This window comes from Centroberyx affinis, unplaced genomic scaffold (assembly GCF_046629955.1).
Source record: "Centroberyx affinis isolate AG114_WGS23_722 - 3 ecotype Tasmania unplaced genomic scaffold, CSIRO-AGI_Caff_v1 ptg003376l_1, whole genome shotgun sequence".
Lineage (NCBI taxonomy): Eukaryota > Metazoa > Chordata > Actinopteri > Beryciformes > Berycidae > Centroberyx > Centroberyx affinis.
Genome location: NW_027281365.1, coordinates 130,437 through 147,582, shown reverse-complemented (window position 1 = coordinate 147,582; position 17,146 = coordinate 130,437). Strand labels below are relative to the sequence as shown.

General features: G+C 42.4%; 1 protein-coding gene across 1 annotated transcript in view; it reads left to right on the top strand.

Moving 5' to 3' along the window:
- Nucleotides 1-5,430: 5,430 nt before the first annotated feature.
- bsna (bassoon presynaptic cytomatrix protein a) overlaps nucleotides 5,431-17,146 on the top strand; it is a gene marked incomplete at its 5' end in the record, with an annotated part of 43,051 nt that continues 31,335 nt past the window's right edge. Inside the window, one exon of the mRNA XM_071538950.1 lies at nucleotides 5,431-5,925. Within this exon, the coding sequence (XP_071395051.1) occupies nucleotides 5,431-5,925 (495 nt within the window). The remainder of the gene's footprint in view (nucleotides 5,926-17,146) is intronic.

Below are 17,146 nucleotides of genomic sequence, written 5' to 3'. Positions count from 1 at the left end.
TTGATGTTTAACAATGCCGCACAGAGCACCTTTAATATTATAAGTCAGTGATTTTTCTAGAATATAATAAAGTCATGGGTCTGATTATCACATAGAAATGTTTTATGGAATCTCAGCTTTAGACCAAGATAAAGGCTGAGATCAAGTCACAGGTTTGATTTCTGCATGAGGGTGATTTATGGGATGTTAGCTGATAGAAACCCTGTGGGAAAGGCTTTTTTTTTTTTTTTTTTTTATTACAACGGCATCGCTCCCAAACCACTAAATAACAAAAGCAAAACATTCAAGTGTCACTTTCCCTTTAACATGATTGATTTGTCTGTACCTGAATCCCTCCTTCCTACCTCCTTAGATTCATTTATTTGAATTATAAATCTCTCTCTCTCGCTCTCTCTCTCTCTCTCACACACACACACACACACAATTCTTCTCCTCTCCTGTCTATTCCATTTGCTGGCTTTAACACCTTCTCTTGTTCCGTCTCTCTCTCCTTTCCTCATCTCTCTCTCATCTCACCTCTGCCCCCACTTCAAGGCATTTACATCCGACTCAGCAGGGTGCTACATTACTAGAGGTCGAGGTGAATTGCTCTGTGTGTGTGAACGCATCCGTGTGCATGTGTGTTGTCATTCACTTTCCCTTTCTTCTCCTCTTTTCCATTCCTCCTCCTCTTTGCCCAGTGGACTTCGCTTCTCCTCTTACCTCCTCCTCCTCCTCTTCCTCCTTCTGGTTCGCCTTGAGCCAGGCAGGCCTCCTCCATCTTGCATTGATGTGAACCGTGTGTCTACATGTGTGCGTGTGTGTGTGTGTGTGTGTGTGTGTGTGTGTGTGCGTGTGCAGCAGAGTGCAGCCTAAAGCAGCAGCCAGTGCTAGGGAAGTGTGCGCTCGAGCAGAACAATGGCATTCTGGGTAAAAATAGCCCTCTCTCTGTCGGGGAGCGAGGGGGAGAGATGGAGGGTGACAGAGAGAGAGAGAGAGAGGGAGAGAGAGAGACAGAGAGAGAGAGAGAGAGTATAAAATGTGAGAGCTAGAGAAAAGAAAAAATAGAGATTTAGTGATCAAGCATTAAAGAGAGTAAAAGCTACAGAGAGAGAGAGAGAGAGAAAGAGAGAGACTGCGTGTGGAAATGTGCGAAGTGTAAAACAAAGAAAAAAGAAGAGAATGACTCAGTCTGGAAATGAATGAATAGAGGAGAGGTGGAGGGAAGAGGAGGAAGCTTTGGCACAACTATTGAACTATTCTTCTACGCGGTGATTTTGATACCGGAGAGAAATGGAGAGAGTGAGAAGAGAAAACCAGAGCAAGAGAGAGAGAGAGAGAGAGAGAGAGGAGAAGAAGGATGTAGAGAGAAAGAAATGAGGTAGGAAAGAAGAAGAGGTAGAAAGAAAAGCAGAAGGATAGAGAGAGAGAGAGAGAGAGAGAACGAGGCAACAGCAAACTTGTTGTCTCCCACAAATGATGCAGCCCCTCTCAGAGAGAAGAAGAGGTAGAAAGAAAAGCAGAATGATAGAGAGAGTGAGAGAGAGAGAGTCTCCCACAAACCGTTCAGTCCCTCTCTGGGCCAATCGGTAACAAATTTGTCACCTATTTTGACCCATTACTGCAGCGCCTCCCTTGGGCCAATCAGTGTAATTTGGAAATTTGCTGGAAATTTGACTTAACAATGAAATCCAAAAGAGATGGAGGAGTAAAAGAAAGTCAGAAGGAAAGGAGAGATATAAAGAGAGAAAGGAAGAAACATAGGAATAAAGCAAAGAGAACAGAGAGAGAAAGCGAGTGAAAGGAGACTATAAATACAATCCTTCACTGCTTAATAGATTTAAAAAAGGACAGAGAGAGAGACTTAGAAAGAGAGAGAGAGAGAAAGAGAGAGAGAGTCTGAATGGCCATCCTTCAGTATGAAACCAGCAGATAAAAAGAAAATGAGTAGTGCTTTTCAAAGGGAATTGGGACAAAAAAAAACGGAGCTGACAGAGTATTTTAGTGAACGCTATTGACAGGGAGAGAAAGGGCCAGATTGTTTGTGCTATGTAGGTTAAGTGGTGGAGCGATGGGGTACTGTGCCAGGCCACACACACACACACACACACACACACACACACACACACATACACACACACACACACCTACACACCTACAAAGGCATACAGATGGACACAGTCGCTGTATCTCCATCTCTTTCTGTACATACTCACGCATACAACCACTCACACACACACACACGCTAACACCCAGTTCCTCTCTCTCTCTCTCTCTCTCTCTCTCTCTCTCTCACACACACACACACACACACACACACAAACACACACACACACACACGTGGCGTGCTCAGGACTGAATGTACTCAGTGGCAAAAGGCGAATGAGTTCACTCTGTGGCCTGAAAATGTTTCAACAGTCTCAGACACTACTGTACAGTGTGCTGCTTCAGGGGATGCACACACACACACACACACACACACACACACACACACACACACACACACACACACACACAATAGAACTCTTGCATGACAGTTGAAAGAGCAGTTGTTAATATACTTATTTTTAGTTAATTATGTGATCACAGAAAAAAGCCAGATTGTTTGTACTATGTAGGTTAAGTGGTGGAACGATGGTGTACTGTACAGTACCAGGCCACACACACACACACGCACACACACACACACACACACTCTCTCACACACAAACAGTGGCCTGTAGGACTGAATGTACTCAGCGTGGGAAAAGGGGAATGAGTTCCTTTATACAGTCAGAAAAAGTTCAAATTGTCCCAGACACTACTGTACACTGTGTGCTGCTTCTGGGGATGTACACTAAGCACACACACACACACACACACACACACACAAACACACACACACACACACACACACACTGGGTTGGCATCTTGCAGTACATCATGTGCCCTTTGGAGAGTCTTTTTTTAAGACATTTGGCTCATGTCTAATGCCCCTGGCAGACAAAAGATATATATGAAATATTTACTGTATACTCAGATGTTGTACTCTAGTACAAGTTTAAGATACTTTCAGAGCGTGTTCACATCAAGCAGTTTATTCAATCTCTGCAGCGTTTACTCTTTTAGTTCTTTTAGTGAGAAAAATGACCTTTGAACTCTGGCGCCACCAAATAACGGCACCGAGAGTCTCAGTCCTGGTGTGTGAAATGAGTGAAAGAAGAGTGAGAACGTAATCTGAACCATCGACAGGAAACGACCCCAAAACACAAGGGATTATGGGTAGAAGGAGACGGATGCTGACATCTGATAGCCAGCAGTTCCTCATGCTAGCCTGTTTCTTCACGTGTTCTTAACTGGTATGAACACCACAGAAGAAGAGACAGACAAGTCCATCATGCTTAGCTAATGTTACAGGGGCTGGAGATTTGTTTTGCCTCATGGGATTACATGTTACCAAAACTCTGTCCAATAGACACGCTACTTGTGAGTCCATGTGACTTCTGTTTACAAGCCCTGATTTTCTTGTAATTGGGCGGTGTGAATCTAAACGAACCAAAAAATGCAGCAAATCTTTTTTTTTTCTGCTATGGTTTGGACCAAAGGAAACAAACTGATTGCACTCAGATAGACTATTTCTTGGGAAATTAGAATCCCAGATGTGTTGAAAATGGCCTTGCTGTATTCCTTTTTATAAGAGCTTGTGAAGTTTGGTGCTGTATGATTCAACAACAGGGAGAAAATGACACAAACACTGACAGGATTCGATTGGACGGTTTTATTCCCACTGGGGCCGCGGCATGGAGAGTCATCAAGTCTGTGCGCTCTTGATTCTGCAAGGTGCTTTTGGAGAAAAGTATGCATCACATGTCAAATTTTAGCAGTTTGCACAATACTCTGTACAAGCAGCAGAGTTTCAGTATTTCCTTTCACTCAGGGAAATTTGTAGTTCAGACAATCGCTCAACAGAAAGAAGCGGGAAACAGCCTGAGCGTCCGAGTAAAGCATTAAAGCTCCTGGCAGGTCGGGGTGGGAAGCTTTTAGCCTTCCGTCAATATCTCATTTGATCTCAGTCGGATTAATTGAAAAACCCCCACCGTTATTGATGTTTACGACTTGACAGTTGATTTGCACTTGCTCTCGCCCTCCCTACTGTAATTCCCCCACCCTTCCCTTCCTCTCTGTCTTTCGGTCTCTCTCACTCCTTTTCTCAGTTTTCCCTCTTTTCTCTTTCTACTGCTTTTTTCTCCTTTATCTCCGTCATTGCTAGTTTGTTTTGAATGGCAGCCATGACTGTGAATAGCTAGAATAGACTCAGCAACTTTTGTCTATAGGTAAGTAGAGAGGAAAATCATATACTAGGGTGAAAAACTTCATAGATGCCCATTCAAACCACATATTTACACACTGTAAACATGGAGAATTTTGTTGTTTGTGAGAGACTTTTACACTTAAAATTAGGCTTTTAGCTGACACTCTTATCCAGAGCAAATTACAGTGAGCAGGTAGGAGTTCAGCATATTGCTCAAGGATTCTTATTACTTTAAAAGATCAACTGATAATTGATTGAATTCACATTAATGCCACTGGTTTGTGTTTTGTTGTTGTGATTGTTGCTCTTGATTGTTGCTTTGGCAATCTCAGAGAAATCAAAGCATCAAATTTAAATTGGATTTATAAATTGAATTGAAACAAATGAGAAATAAAGAGACAGCGGAGGGCAAAGACAGAGACAGCGGAGGGCAAAGACAGATTATGTGTGTGTGTGTGTGTGTGTGTGTGTGTGTGTGTGCGTCACAGTCTAATTCGTAGCCAATCAACCTCACAGTGTGAGAAATGGTGTGAGTGGAGTTGATTTGATGAAAATAGTCTGTATCCGTCATCGTTAACTTGGCCTTTTAGATGTACGTCAGCTCAGCTTAGCCTGTTACCACACTGACAGCTCTGTCCAAAAAGCTGATTCTAGCTATATGAGTGTGTGTGTGTGTGTGTGTGTGTGTGTGTGTGTGTGTGTGCATGCTCTTTCTGTCTCCCTCTCTGTTTTTCTGCATCTCTTCTATTTCTCTCTGTTCCTCTTGCAGTCTGTTATTTCAGAGGAAATCAACGTTTGAATGTTCCGATAAAATATTTATAAGTATGTTAATTCCTTCAATTCTTATTTAACCTGACAAATTGACTAAGAACACATTTTTTTAGTGCAATACCCCAGAGAAGGAGCTGCAGTGGGAGGGAGGGTTAAATGGCATATATATCACACACGCACAGATATGCACACACACACACACACACACACACACACACACACACACACTATCAGGCTGCTGCCTCCCCAGTCTCACTCATCAAATGGGTGTTTTTCTTATGTGTAGTGTAATTAGACTTCAGTCAGATTTTTTCCTCCTACATTTCTTTCATTTTAACTGAATACGCTTTATTGATCATATGATAATCGAACAAAATCATCATCATTAACTCCTGGTGTTTGTCCTCTGTCTGTTCCAGAAAAAGGAGTGGTTATGTCTCAACTGCCAGACCCAGCGGCTGATGTCCGGAGGCGGTCTGGACGATCCTCCGCTTCCTGTTCCTCATCCGTCTCCAAAACACCAGCCAATGGGCTCGCCCCGTCACCAGGCGCCAGCCAGTCAGCAAAGCCCTCTCCACAAAGCCGGCGGTCAGCAGGGGCCCAGGTCGGCCCAGCCCCAGTCGCAGCCGCAGAAACCCCAGGCGGGAACAGGCGTGAGCGGACCGTTCGCGCCCGCCGCCGCCGCCGCCGCTGCCGCCGCCAAACAACCGACCGACACCAAGACGACGGCGCCGGTCTCTGAGAGCCAGAAACAGCCGAAAGCCACGGAGGAGAAGCCCAAGATGGAGCCTGAGAGCCAAACTGCCAAAGAAACCAAACCCTCCCAGAAGAAGGGAGAGCAGATCACGCCCATCAAGGAGATTAAGAAGTCCAGACACTATGATGTAAGTCTGATTTTTTCGTAACACCGCCTTACAGCGGCCTTATTCCAGTGTATTAACCTGTGTGGCGGCCTATGGAGAAGTATTGTTAGTGCCAATCGTCAATACTAAAAAATAGTCTAAACATCAACAAAGTGTTTGTACTTAATGAAAATCTCCCTTACACACTACCAGTCAAAAGTTTGGACCCACCTGATTGAATGTTCTATGTTTTTCATTCTCTTAAAGCCATTTTGATCTAAAGGCTTCTGCTTAAATGCTTGAAAGTAGTTTCTTAGACAAATATAAATAGTGAAGTTGATCCTATGTATGAATTTCTTTCCAAAGCCTTTGCCTTTCCATCAAGGCAAAGAAGAAAGAATCTAAAGTATAAGATAGTTTTGATTTGTTTAACACTTTTTATGGTCACTGCATAATTCCATTTGTGTTATCTCATAGTTTTGATGTCTTTGCTATTATTCTAAAATGTGGGAAATAGTAAAAATACAGAAAAATGCATGTGTCCAAACTTTTGACTGGTAGATGAAACAGTAAGTGATTGAGTGAATGAAGCTGATTTTCACTAAGTACGAGCACAGTGTTATTGCGCACCTTCAACATCTTCAGTACTTATCCATAGCGTAAAATACAGGCCAATACACCAAAATAAGGCCACTGAAGTGTGTTACTTATTTTTTAACTTTTTATTTATTCAGGGAAAGTTTGCTGAGCATGCATGCTCTTTTTCAGCGTTGCCCTGCTTCATCGCCCTGCTTCCTGATTCATGCAGAAGTCTTTGAAGCTCAGTGAGGAAAACCCTGCATACTGCTCTTGCTCAGCACTACATCAGTGTTGTCTCTAAGATTTCACTCATGCAGACACTTTGCAGTCCGTTAGATGTTAGCGGGGCTGTAATCCCAACAGGACAACTGTAAACCACACAGCGGGGGGGGGGGGGAAGCACACACTGAAACGAGCAAATTCTTACGCTTAGTCAAACAGTTATGTGAGTCAGGACGGCGCTCGGCTTTTCAGGGCGCGCTGTGCTTCCCAGAATCGGAGTACATGTCTATTTAAAACACCTGTGAATATAGGCTGAATGTGGGCCTCAAGGTGCACTCGCAGCTTGAGTCCGAACAACAATTCACTCAAAACCTTGGAGGAAGTCTTTAGATGTGAACATTTTGTTGTTGCGATCCACTTTGAATGTCTCAGAAATGGCAGCCAGCACTGGCTCTAGCATGTGCAGACCAAATTTCAAAAAAAGAGTGATAGACGGAACAAACAAACCCAAATAAATAGCTTTGTATTATACAGAATTGCGACCTTGTAATTTTGGATTTGCATGTTTGGTCCGCCTATCGCTCTCATTTTTAAATTTGCTCTTGGCGTGCTACAGGTCACATGGATGTGGAGAACGGCACTTGTAGAGTAATGGTGGACTTGAGATGTTCAAAGTGGATTTTAATGACAAAATGTAACTTTTGAGCATCTGTTTTTCACATCTATCTGTTTTGTATATGCTTGAGGAGGAAGCCATCGCATCAGATCCTGTCTTCAGCAGTGTCTTGTTGCAACTGAATGACAGAAGCTTATTCAGGCTACTGTGAATGTAGCCCTCATTACATATTTTATGACCAGTTTCGCTCACAGATGAATTCGTCATTTTTAACACATCTGTGAGATTAGTTTGGGATTAGCTTGGCACACTGTTACTGTTAATCACAACAAGTGCAAACACACAGTGAGGAAAATATGAATAGCAACACCAAGCCAAATTTCCTGAATGACACTCAATGTCATTTTTAACAGTCTTCAATTACTCTGTTAAAGGACAATTGCAGCGTGATTTGAGTTTTTTCCCTTTTATGTCAATTGTGACAGTTTTTACATGCGATGATTAAAGATATTTTTAAATCAGTTTAGCCGAAGCTCTCAGGCTCATTCACTCCCATTCAATTCCAAACGGTGTAGAAAACAACTTCAGAGACTTCTAATTCGGTCGGTAAAGTTAATCCATCATTGTGAACGACAGGCTGCCAATGGCGTTTTGCAAAGATGCATCAGAACACTAATATGAAGTTTTAAAGTTTTACATTTTGAAAGAAGTTGCGTTCACTGTTTCATATTAATGCGCGTATTGGGAAATCTGGTCTCTGCTTGTAACCCTAACCCTAACCCTCCTGTCAATCACAACCCAGTCCAGCCAACAGACAAGCCAAAGCAAGACTCTTCCGCCAGCTATAGTCTGCAAAATGAAACGGAAAATAAAGCTAGATTTTACACAATTATGGCTTAAAATTGGCGCCCTCTTCTTTAATGGGAGTGACTCGTAACATTTAGACAGTGTTTATTTAAAAATATATATAATTAAAACAACGACAACGACAAAGGAAAAGTAGTAAATATCTCATAATATGATGAAAGCTGGAAAACCATTTACATCTGCAGCTGGAATTGTCCTTTAACAGAAAGTTTGTGCTGAGGTCTCATTCATGCATTTTTTTTTTTTTTTTTGCAATGTAATTTTTGGACACAAATCTCCCATTACTTTCTTATAAATATTTTAGATCTTTTCCTGCATGTTCCCGCTGCATGCTGTTTTCAGTTTTGAAGTAGGCTCATTTTGTATCTTGGTCACTGATCCATGAAATACTTTGAAATATTTGTTTTTTTCTGCAAAAAAACAGCTAAAGTGAAAACAAAAAAACAAGATGTGTGCTCTTGCCCACAGACTTTTTTCTTTATTCACATTATTATTTATATTGAACTGTTCTTTGAAAGGGAAGTTAAATCAAGATCAAATTACAGTGACAGCCTGGGAAATTGAGAAGCCCCAAAGTATCTAGTGGCACTAAAAAAAAAACATTTATTTGCAATAGCATGAGATGATTTTGGAGTTTATAACATACATTAGGGAAACAATGTCCAGAGGTAGTTTGTGTGAACCCTCACTTTATTAACCCTCCCTAACCCTAACCCTAACCTTGCACAGTTAAAAGATATTTAAATCATCATTGCATCATTGAAAAAATGTCATTAGCTCACATGTAATTCACAGCGGGGAATGAAAAAGAGATAAAAGGGGAAAAAAATCACCGTAATCTCTCTCCTTAGCTCCTTTTCTCCTTTTTTTTTTCTCTCTTACACGATCATACTATGTCACTAAATGTCAAATACGTAAATGTGAATTATATTGTCATTCGACTGGGAGATCTCAGGGGTAGTATGCATTTGGGAAACCCAGCCCAGGGGCATTTTTGTGTGAAATCTCCTTTTACTGCCCTACACACACATCAATAAGTGAGGGGTCACAGAGAGTTGTCATTTCACATGACTTAAGATATTCTGTGCGGTCTGGTTATTTATAGTTGTAAATTGAACCAATTCCTTTCTCCTTCAGTGTGTGACGTCCACGGCTGTTTGGAAACCATGTCATTGATTCCCTCTTTGCAGAATGCTGAGGTTGCAAGTGGCAGCAAGGCATTCATAGATTAACTTGGAGGGAGAGAGAGAGAGAGAGAGAGAGAGAGAGAGAGAGAGAATGAGTGAGATGGTGAGTAAGTGAGAGAGAGAGTGAGAGAAAGAGAGAGAGTTAATAGTGCCTTTTCTTTCTCAATGGCAGCCATCGCTCCTGTTGAAATATGTATAAAGATTGGCATGGCATGAATATGCTAAGCCTTCAAGGCCCCCAGCTGAAGTAATGCTGCCACGGGTCTTTTCAAAGGCAGCACAGCCCTTCTTCAGTTGGAGAGCTGCTAGAAAATCAATGTGCAGAGAGCTGGAAGTATAGTCCCCAACAGCCTTTTGATGTATAGAATATTGTGAACATCGTAAGAGGTTAAATGATTTTATCGTTTTTATCTATTTTGTAGTTTTTCATCCATCCCCCTTTCATTTACCAGGTTAGTCCCTTTGAGATTATGATTTGGCATGTTATTGTTTGATAAAGACAGAGCCATTGATGAATGGAGTTTAAGCACCGTAGTTTTCATGTTGCAGTCATGTAAACTCCACAATCCTACTTTCAGCCCATTATTAAATAGCCTGGAATTGTTACATTCCTTGTAACTCCTTCTAACTCCAACACAATTTGACTCTTTCTATTCTATCAATGGCTCAGCAAATAGTTAGTTAACAAACCTAACAACTATAAGCCACTATATGTTGTGTAGTGGAAGCTTCATCTTAATGACCAGAACGGGGTTTGTTCAAACTGAACATTTATTCTCCTTCATGCTGCAGTTCAATGAAAGGGGAGAAAACAGCGGACCTTGCATCCGACATCTTGAATACACAAGCGAGCGACAAAAAAAGAGCATCTACTTCCTTGAAACTTCAGAATAAAAGCATCTCTGTCTGTAGCTTGAACAAGGCATTTCAAAGTAAATAAATCCATAGTAACATTGAATAATCATCATTACCAGGTTTCTCATGACGTCACATTTACTGTAAATACTATAACTGAAAATAGTACGTCTTTTATATTTCTTGATATACAAGTTAAACTAAACATTAATTGCCTTATTTAATTGCTCAAATCAAACAATTCACAACATTCTCCCGCCCGATGAACAACTGTTCATCACTACTCAGTCTCTCTTTAACTAATCTCTAAAGGATATATCAACTGAACAGGTCTCCTCAACAAACTGCCCGTAGTAGTACGAACAATACAGGAACGAATGAGTCCATCTCTCCCTGGAAACAGTTCTGTTATCCTGCCCATTTTCCAGGTCTGCCTGGGTATGTTGTCCTCTCCGATCAGGACGACATCTCCCACCTTCAGCACAGTGGGTACAGGTGTCTCACTCTTGTGAGCTGATTTCAAGTCCATCAGGTAGTCCTTCCTCCAGCTGTTCCAAAAGCTGGTTAGGAGTCTCTGCCGGTACCGCCATCTCCGGCCCATGTCCTCTCTGCTCACATTGGTTGCCTGAGATGGTGGAAGCATAGTCTTTGGTGGTAGAGAAGTTAGTCTTTTCCCAACCAAGAAATGAGAGGGTGTAAGTGGCTGTGGCTCTGATACGTCACTGTCCACGTAAGAGAGAGGCCTGGAGTTTAACACAGCCTCCACCTCGGCAAGCATGGTTGTCAGTTCCTCAAAGTTTAGTGAAGCCCTCCCCAGGACCTTCTTTAGACATGTTTTTACAGATCTCACAAGTCTCTCCCAGAAGCCACCCCACCAAGCAGCTCGCTCAGCAATAAACTTCCAGGTGATCCCTTTGTCAGTGAAAAACTCTACAAGCTCTGATCCTCTGATTGACTTCCACAGTTCTTTCAGATCTTGGTCTGCTCTTTTAAATGTTTTGGCATTATCTGAGTAAATAACTTTACACAGTCCTCGCCTTGCAATAAATCTCTTTAAGGCTAAGAGAAACCTTTCAGTAGTTTGATCTGAGACTAACTCTAAATGCACTGCCCTGGTGACAGCACAAGTGAAAAGTGCAATATATGCCTTAGACTGACCACTTGACTTGACATATAATGGACCTGCAAAATCTACCCCAGTAACTTCAAAAGGTGGGGACTCAGTTACTCTGTCTCTGGGTAGCGGAGCTGTGACTTGCTGTGCTGATTTCACTTTCAGTCTCCTGCAAATGTGGCAGTGTGAAACCATTTTCTTCACTAGCTGTCTCCCCTTTAAAACCCAGTATCTTTCCCTCATCTGCACTAGAGTATCTCTGACCCCAGAATGCATCACTCTCTCATGACAGTACTGAACTAGTAACTCAGAGTATCTGTGTTTTGTAGGTAGCACCCATGGGTGTTGCTCCCTGAAAGTAAGATCTGAGTGTTGTAGCCTGCCTCCTACACTAATAAGGCTATTTTCATCCAAGAATGGCTTCAAGTCTTTGATTTTTGACTCTCTCTTAATATCTTGTCCTGATTTCAGCTGACTGATTTCTTGGTTGAAACTATGCTCTTGGGTCACCTTCACCCAATACACTTCTGCTGCAGTGAGCTCCTCTGCAGTTAGCTCTCCCTGAGTCTTTTGACTAGAACGGGCATTAGCTATGAACCTTTTCACCCACGCAGTTATTCTCAGCACTGTTTTCAACCTGCTGTACTTCTCTAGGTCTAATAGTGGCTCAGCTTGTTCAGTGCTAGTAAACTGTACTACAGCCTGAAATTTAGACCTAAGCTCAGTGTTCATCTCATGTGCAACACAGTCCTCATCAACACTCTGTGCATCATCCGGTGATGACAGCGAAAAAGGTCCGCTCCACCACAGCTGGCTCTGGATGAGGGTTTCGACGCTCTGACCTCTGGTTGGTAAATCAGCAGGATTGGTTTTGCCACTGCAGTGAGACCACAACTCTGGATTTGTGAGACCTTGTATTTCAGTCACTCGGTTTGCCACAAATGGCTTCCACTTTTGTGCTGTGCTGCGTATCCAATGAAGAACAATCATTGAATCTGTCCACATGCTAAGCTGATTTCTTTCCATGTTCAGTGGCTCGAGAAGATTGTTCCCTAACCTTGCTCCAATCAGGGCACCCATCAGCTCCAAGCGTGGTAGAGTCATTTTCTTTAATGGAGCCACCTTTGACTTGGAAGCTACAAAACTTGTCACAAATTCTCCTTCCTTATTCTGTCCTTGCAGATAGGCAACAGCGCTGTATGCCCTTTCGCTAGCATCGCAGAAAACATGCAGCTTGATTGTCTGTGAGTTTGGTTGAATCTCAATTTGGTACCATCTCGGAATGGCCACCAGGTGGAGCTTCGGCAGCTCTGCACACCACTGATCCCATTTCTCAGCCAAGTCTGGAGGGAGCTGCTCATCCCAACTGATTCCCCTCTCCCACAGTTCTTGAAACAGACACTTAACTCGTATGGTGAAAGGAGTCAGGAAACCAATAGGATCAAAGATACGAGCTGATGTCCGCAGCACATTTCTCTTTGTGTTTTCTTTGCCCTTCAAAATGGCTAATAGTCCCTTCAGATCAAACACAAAGTCATCCTTCTCTGGTCTCCATACTAACCCTAACACTTTCAGCACATTTCCAACAGTGTCTGTTTTGGTTGCATGCTCCACTCCATTTTCTGTCCACTTGGCTCTCAGATCTGGTGAATTTGTCACCCATTTGCACAGGTTCATGCCTGCATGGGACAGAATCTCCTTTGCTGTCGTGGTAACTGAAAGGGCCTCATCCACATCACCTGAGCTGGAAATAAAATCATCGACATAGAGAGACTCTCTCAGTGCTTCCACTGTCCTCGACTGCTCTGTTTCATACTGCTTGATATGTTTTCTTATTGTTGCAGCTAACAGGAACGGGCTGGGTGAGACTCCAAATACCACTCTACTCATTCTCATGATGCGCAACTCATTTTCACAGTCTTTGGTTGGAGGTCCATGTAGCCACAGGAACCTAACAGCATCTTTATCCTTTTCTGCTAGAGCTATCTGCAAGAAGGCCTTGGTAATATCTGCAGTAAAGGCTATCTGGTGGAGTCTGAATTTGATTAGCACGTCTAACAGATTTGGGTTAAGGTTTGGCCCTGTCAGTAAACAGTCATTTAGGGATGGGCAGCCCTCCGTGTGTGATGATGCATCAAATACTACTCTCAGTTTAGTAGTTACCTTATCCTCTCGAAGAACAGCATGATGCGGCATGTAGTATTTCACAGTCTCAGGTTGCTCTGCCGCTGAAGTGCTCTTTGGTACATCCTCACAGATGCCTTGCTGCAGATAATCCTGTATGACATCATTGTACCTTGTGTACAAGGTTGCATCCATTTTTAGTCTCCTCTTGAGGCTTTCAAACCGTCTTTTTGCAACTCTGAAGTTGTCCGGAAGATCTGATCTGTCAGGTCGCCATGGTAACTCAACTTGGTAGCGGCCATCCTTGTGTATTGTAGTCTGTTCAAAGCTCTGAAGAGCCTCTGCTTCCTCTGGGCTCTGGGTTTGCTCATTAACAATGCCCAGTGACTCCACCTCCCAAAAGGCACGCAGCTGTTTTGAGATCTGGGTATCCTCATCTAGACTGATGTGCATGCAAGTGGCGTCGGTTACACTGGATGTTGATACTGGCCCTTGCAAAGCCCATCCAAAGCTGCTTTCTATGGCTACTAGCGCCTTTGTTATCCTCTGGACCTTGCCAGACACTACTTGCCAGTAATAGTCTGCTCTATCAATACTGACAATTCTGGCTCATCAGCACCTTCTAGCAGAAAATCAGCAAGCTGCAGACCATTTCTCTTTAACTCTTCTTGGATGGGTAAACCAGGGACCTTTATTACAGCACTGCATACTTGAGGGGTTTCCACTGCTTCGATCTCAACTCTTTGCTGTGTGTTCCATACATTCTCCAGTGATACCCTCACAATGTTGCGCTGTGCGGTTACAGGAGTAGTGGATCCAAAGGTGTGTAGATGCAGTGTCTCTTGCCTCACCACTGGTAGTCTTAGTGCCTTCACCACACCCTCATGAATGAAGCTTCTCTGGCTGCCTCCATCTAACAGACAGCGCACGATTTTTCTCCCTGCTGGGCCCTCTGTCCATACCTTGACTGTCTGGAGCAGTACTGTGTTCTGGACATTAGCTTTCAGTTTCACTGTGCTGGACACAGAGGACACCACAGTGTCTGTACTGCCACTGTCAGTGTCTGGCTTTGCTTCACTTTGATCACAAACTGACTGGTGATGTCTGCGACTACACAAGGCACATGAAACACCCTTAACTCTGCAGAATTTGGCTATGTGTCTTGGGCCTAGGCACACGTAGCATCTTCCCAATTTTCTCAATTTCTCTTTACGAGCAGCCACAGAATTATCTGGACAATGTTCTGGTTTATGGTTAGCACTATCACAATATACACATGTCTGAGGAACAGTACTCGCTGTGTGCAATGCAGCTGCTGAGGGCGCACTCCATCTTTTAGGCCTGTTTTCACTGAAGGATGCTGGCTTACTGAATGATCTATTACTTGGCGGAATGTCCCTTTGAGTATTACCTGGTCTGGTAAGCTGAAGTGCTCTCTCTCTGCTTTGCACTTCGTTTTGCAGGAACTGGATGAGTTCGAGCACCTTCCATTCACCGCTGGAATCCGACTTGCGCGTGTAGGCTAATGCTATGTCGTCTGGTATGAGCTGCAGTAGTACTGGGCATAGCAGGCAGCCATATGTGTCACTGTGAACCCCTAAGGATTCTAGACTGCGAATCTGTATTTCACATTCATCGTACAGGTGCCTGAGAGCTACGATATCTGCAGATTTTTTCACAGGGGTTAGGTTCAGCAATTTGGACATGTGTGCACTGACTACAATGTCTTTTCTTCCAAAGCGGTTCTGAAGCAAATCTATTGCTGCATCATAATTACCATCGGTCATAGTAAGTCCCGCTACAGCTCTTGCTGCTGCTCCAGTCAAATAGGATTTCAGGTAAGTGAATTTCTCCTTCTTGCACAGCGTATTGTTGTTATGAATAGCGGTTTCATATTGAGACCAGAATTCTTGCCACTGGCTTATCTCTCCACCGTATTTCTCTATCACTAACTTGGGCAGCTTAACAGTCTGTTGATTTGGTGATCTGACTGAACTTAAACTTGCATCGCTCCCCCGCACACTCACAGACTCCCGTGCCTTCTGAATGAGCCTGCTGGCGCGAGCCTTCCACGTGAGAATGCGGTCCTGATATTCCTGTGTGTATGCAATCTCTGCCTCCAGTTCGTCCGTCGGCGTTTCGTCCTCAATGCCTTTGTCTAAGTCCAGTAAAGTTTCTTCTTTCGTTGACAATACTGAAAGCATTTCACGGAGTTTCTCACAGTCTGGCAGATCTTTGCTCACCTCCTCTTCCACGCGAGTTAGCAGCTTCGTTGTCGAGGTGCGGATTGTTCCCCGCTTCCGTTTCATCCGTTCAAAGCGTTCGGCCATTTCTGCTGTTAGCGTTAGCTATCGTTAGCTTCCAACTTCGAAGTTCGTTGTCTCTTAACAATCTTGACAACTCCCGGGTTTCGGCACCAAAATGTTGTGTAGTGGAAGCTTCATCTTAATGACCAGAACGGGGTTTGTTCAAACTGAACATTTATTCTCCTTCATGCTGCAGTTCAATGAAAGGGGAGAAAACAGCGGACCTTGCATCCGACATCTTGAATACACAAGCGAGCGACAAAAAAAGAGCATCTACTTCCTTGAAACTTCAGAATAAAAGCATCTCTGTCTGTAGCTTGAACAAGGCATTTCAAAGTAAATAAATCCATAGTAACATTGAATAATCATCATTACCAGGTTTCTCATGACGTCACATTTACTGTAAATACTATAACTGAAAATAGTACGTCTTTTATATTTCTTGATATACAAGTTAAACTAAACATTAATTGCCTTATTTAATTGCTCAAATCAAACAATTCACAACACTATATGATAATGTGTATATAAATTGCTAGTCAAAATATGATAGTCATTTGTCTTAATATTATCAGTCATCACATTATTTTAGTTTGCCCATTTAATAAAAATCAGACCGTACTCTTTGTGTGTTTGATTACATTTTGTTATTACATAATACTGTAACTAAGATAGTAATTCCATATTTGAAATGTAATTACACTGTAATAAAGCCAACATGTTTATTTAAGCTTCTGTTTTAAGGTCAACAGTAGTTGTTAGCGGAGTTGATATGTCATATTGGTCTATTCAGTTTTGGAAATAGGAAGGGCAAATCTCTTTTCTGTGTATTAACTACTGTAAAACTATTTGGTGTTTTCCTGTGTAAATGCATAACAGCCTCAAACCTATTGTAAAACATGTTTTCTTTGTGAATTCAGTGGTGTCCCTTCTCTGTGCTCTTTCTGTGTTTTGGAATTTTTATGTACAAAGAGATTAACTCTAAACCCTTTTTACCATTTTCACACACAAGAGCGACCTCATTATGAGATAAATGGTAAGCATACAATTTAGGCCCACAAACGCAGTCAGTCCATTAGCAACTCCAACAATAAAGACATTTCTGTTGAAAGTTCTGTTGTTTATTGTCTCATCCAATTAATTGAACTATTTTCTATAATAGGTTTTAGTTTTAGATATGTTGTTACTGAATACTGTGTTGTGCTATCGCTGCCCAAGCCATTTTCAAGGAAACAAAACTACTGCTCAGGGTAATGCCCAAAAGATCACTTTATCACATTTCAAGCATTGTTTTTGATAGACACTAAAACTTTTAATCTTAATGGAGAGATTAATATTTGAATATATGCAGAAAAGCACAGTAAGTCTTTTCTAAGGTCATTCAAAGAATGGC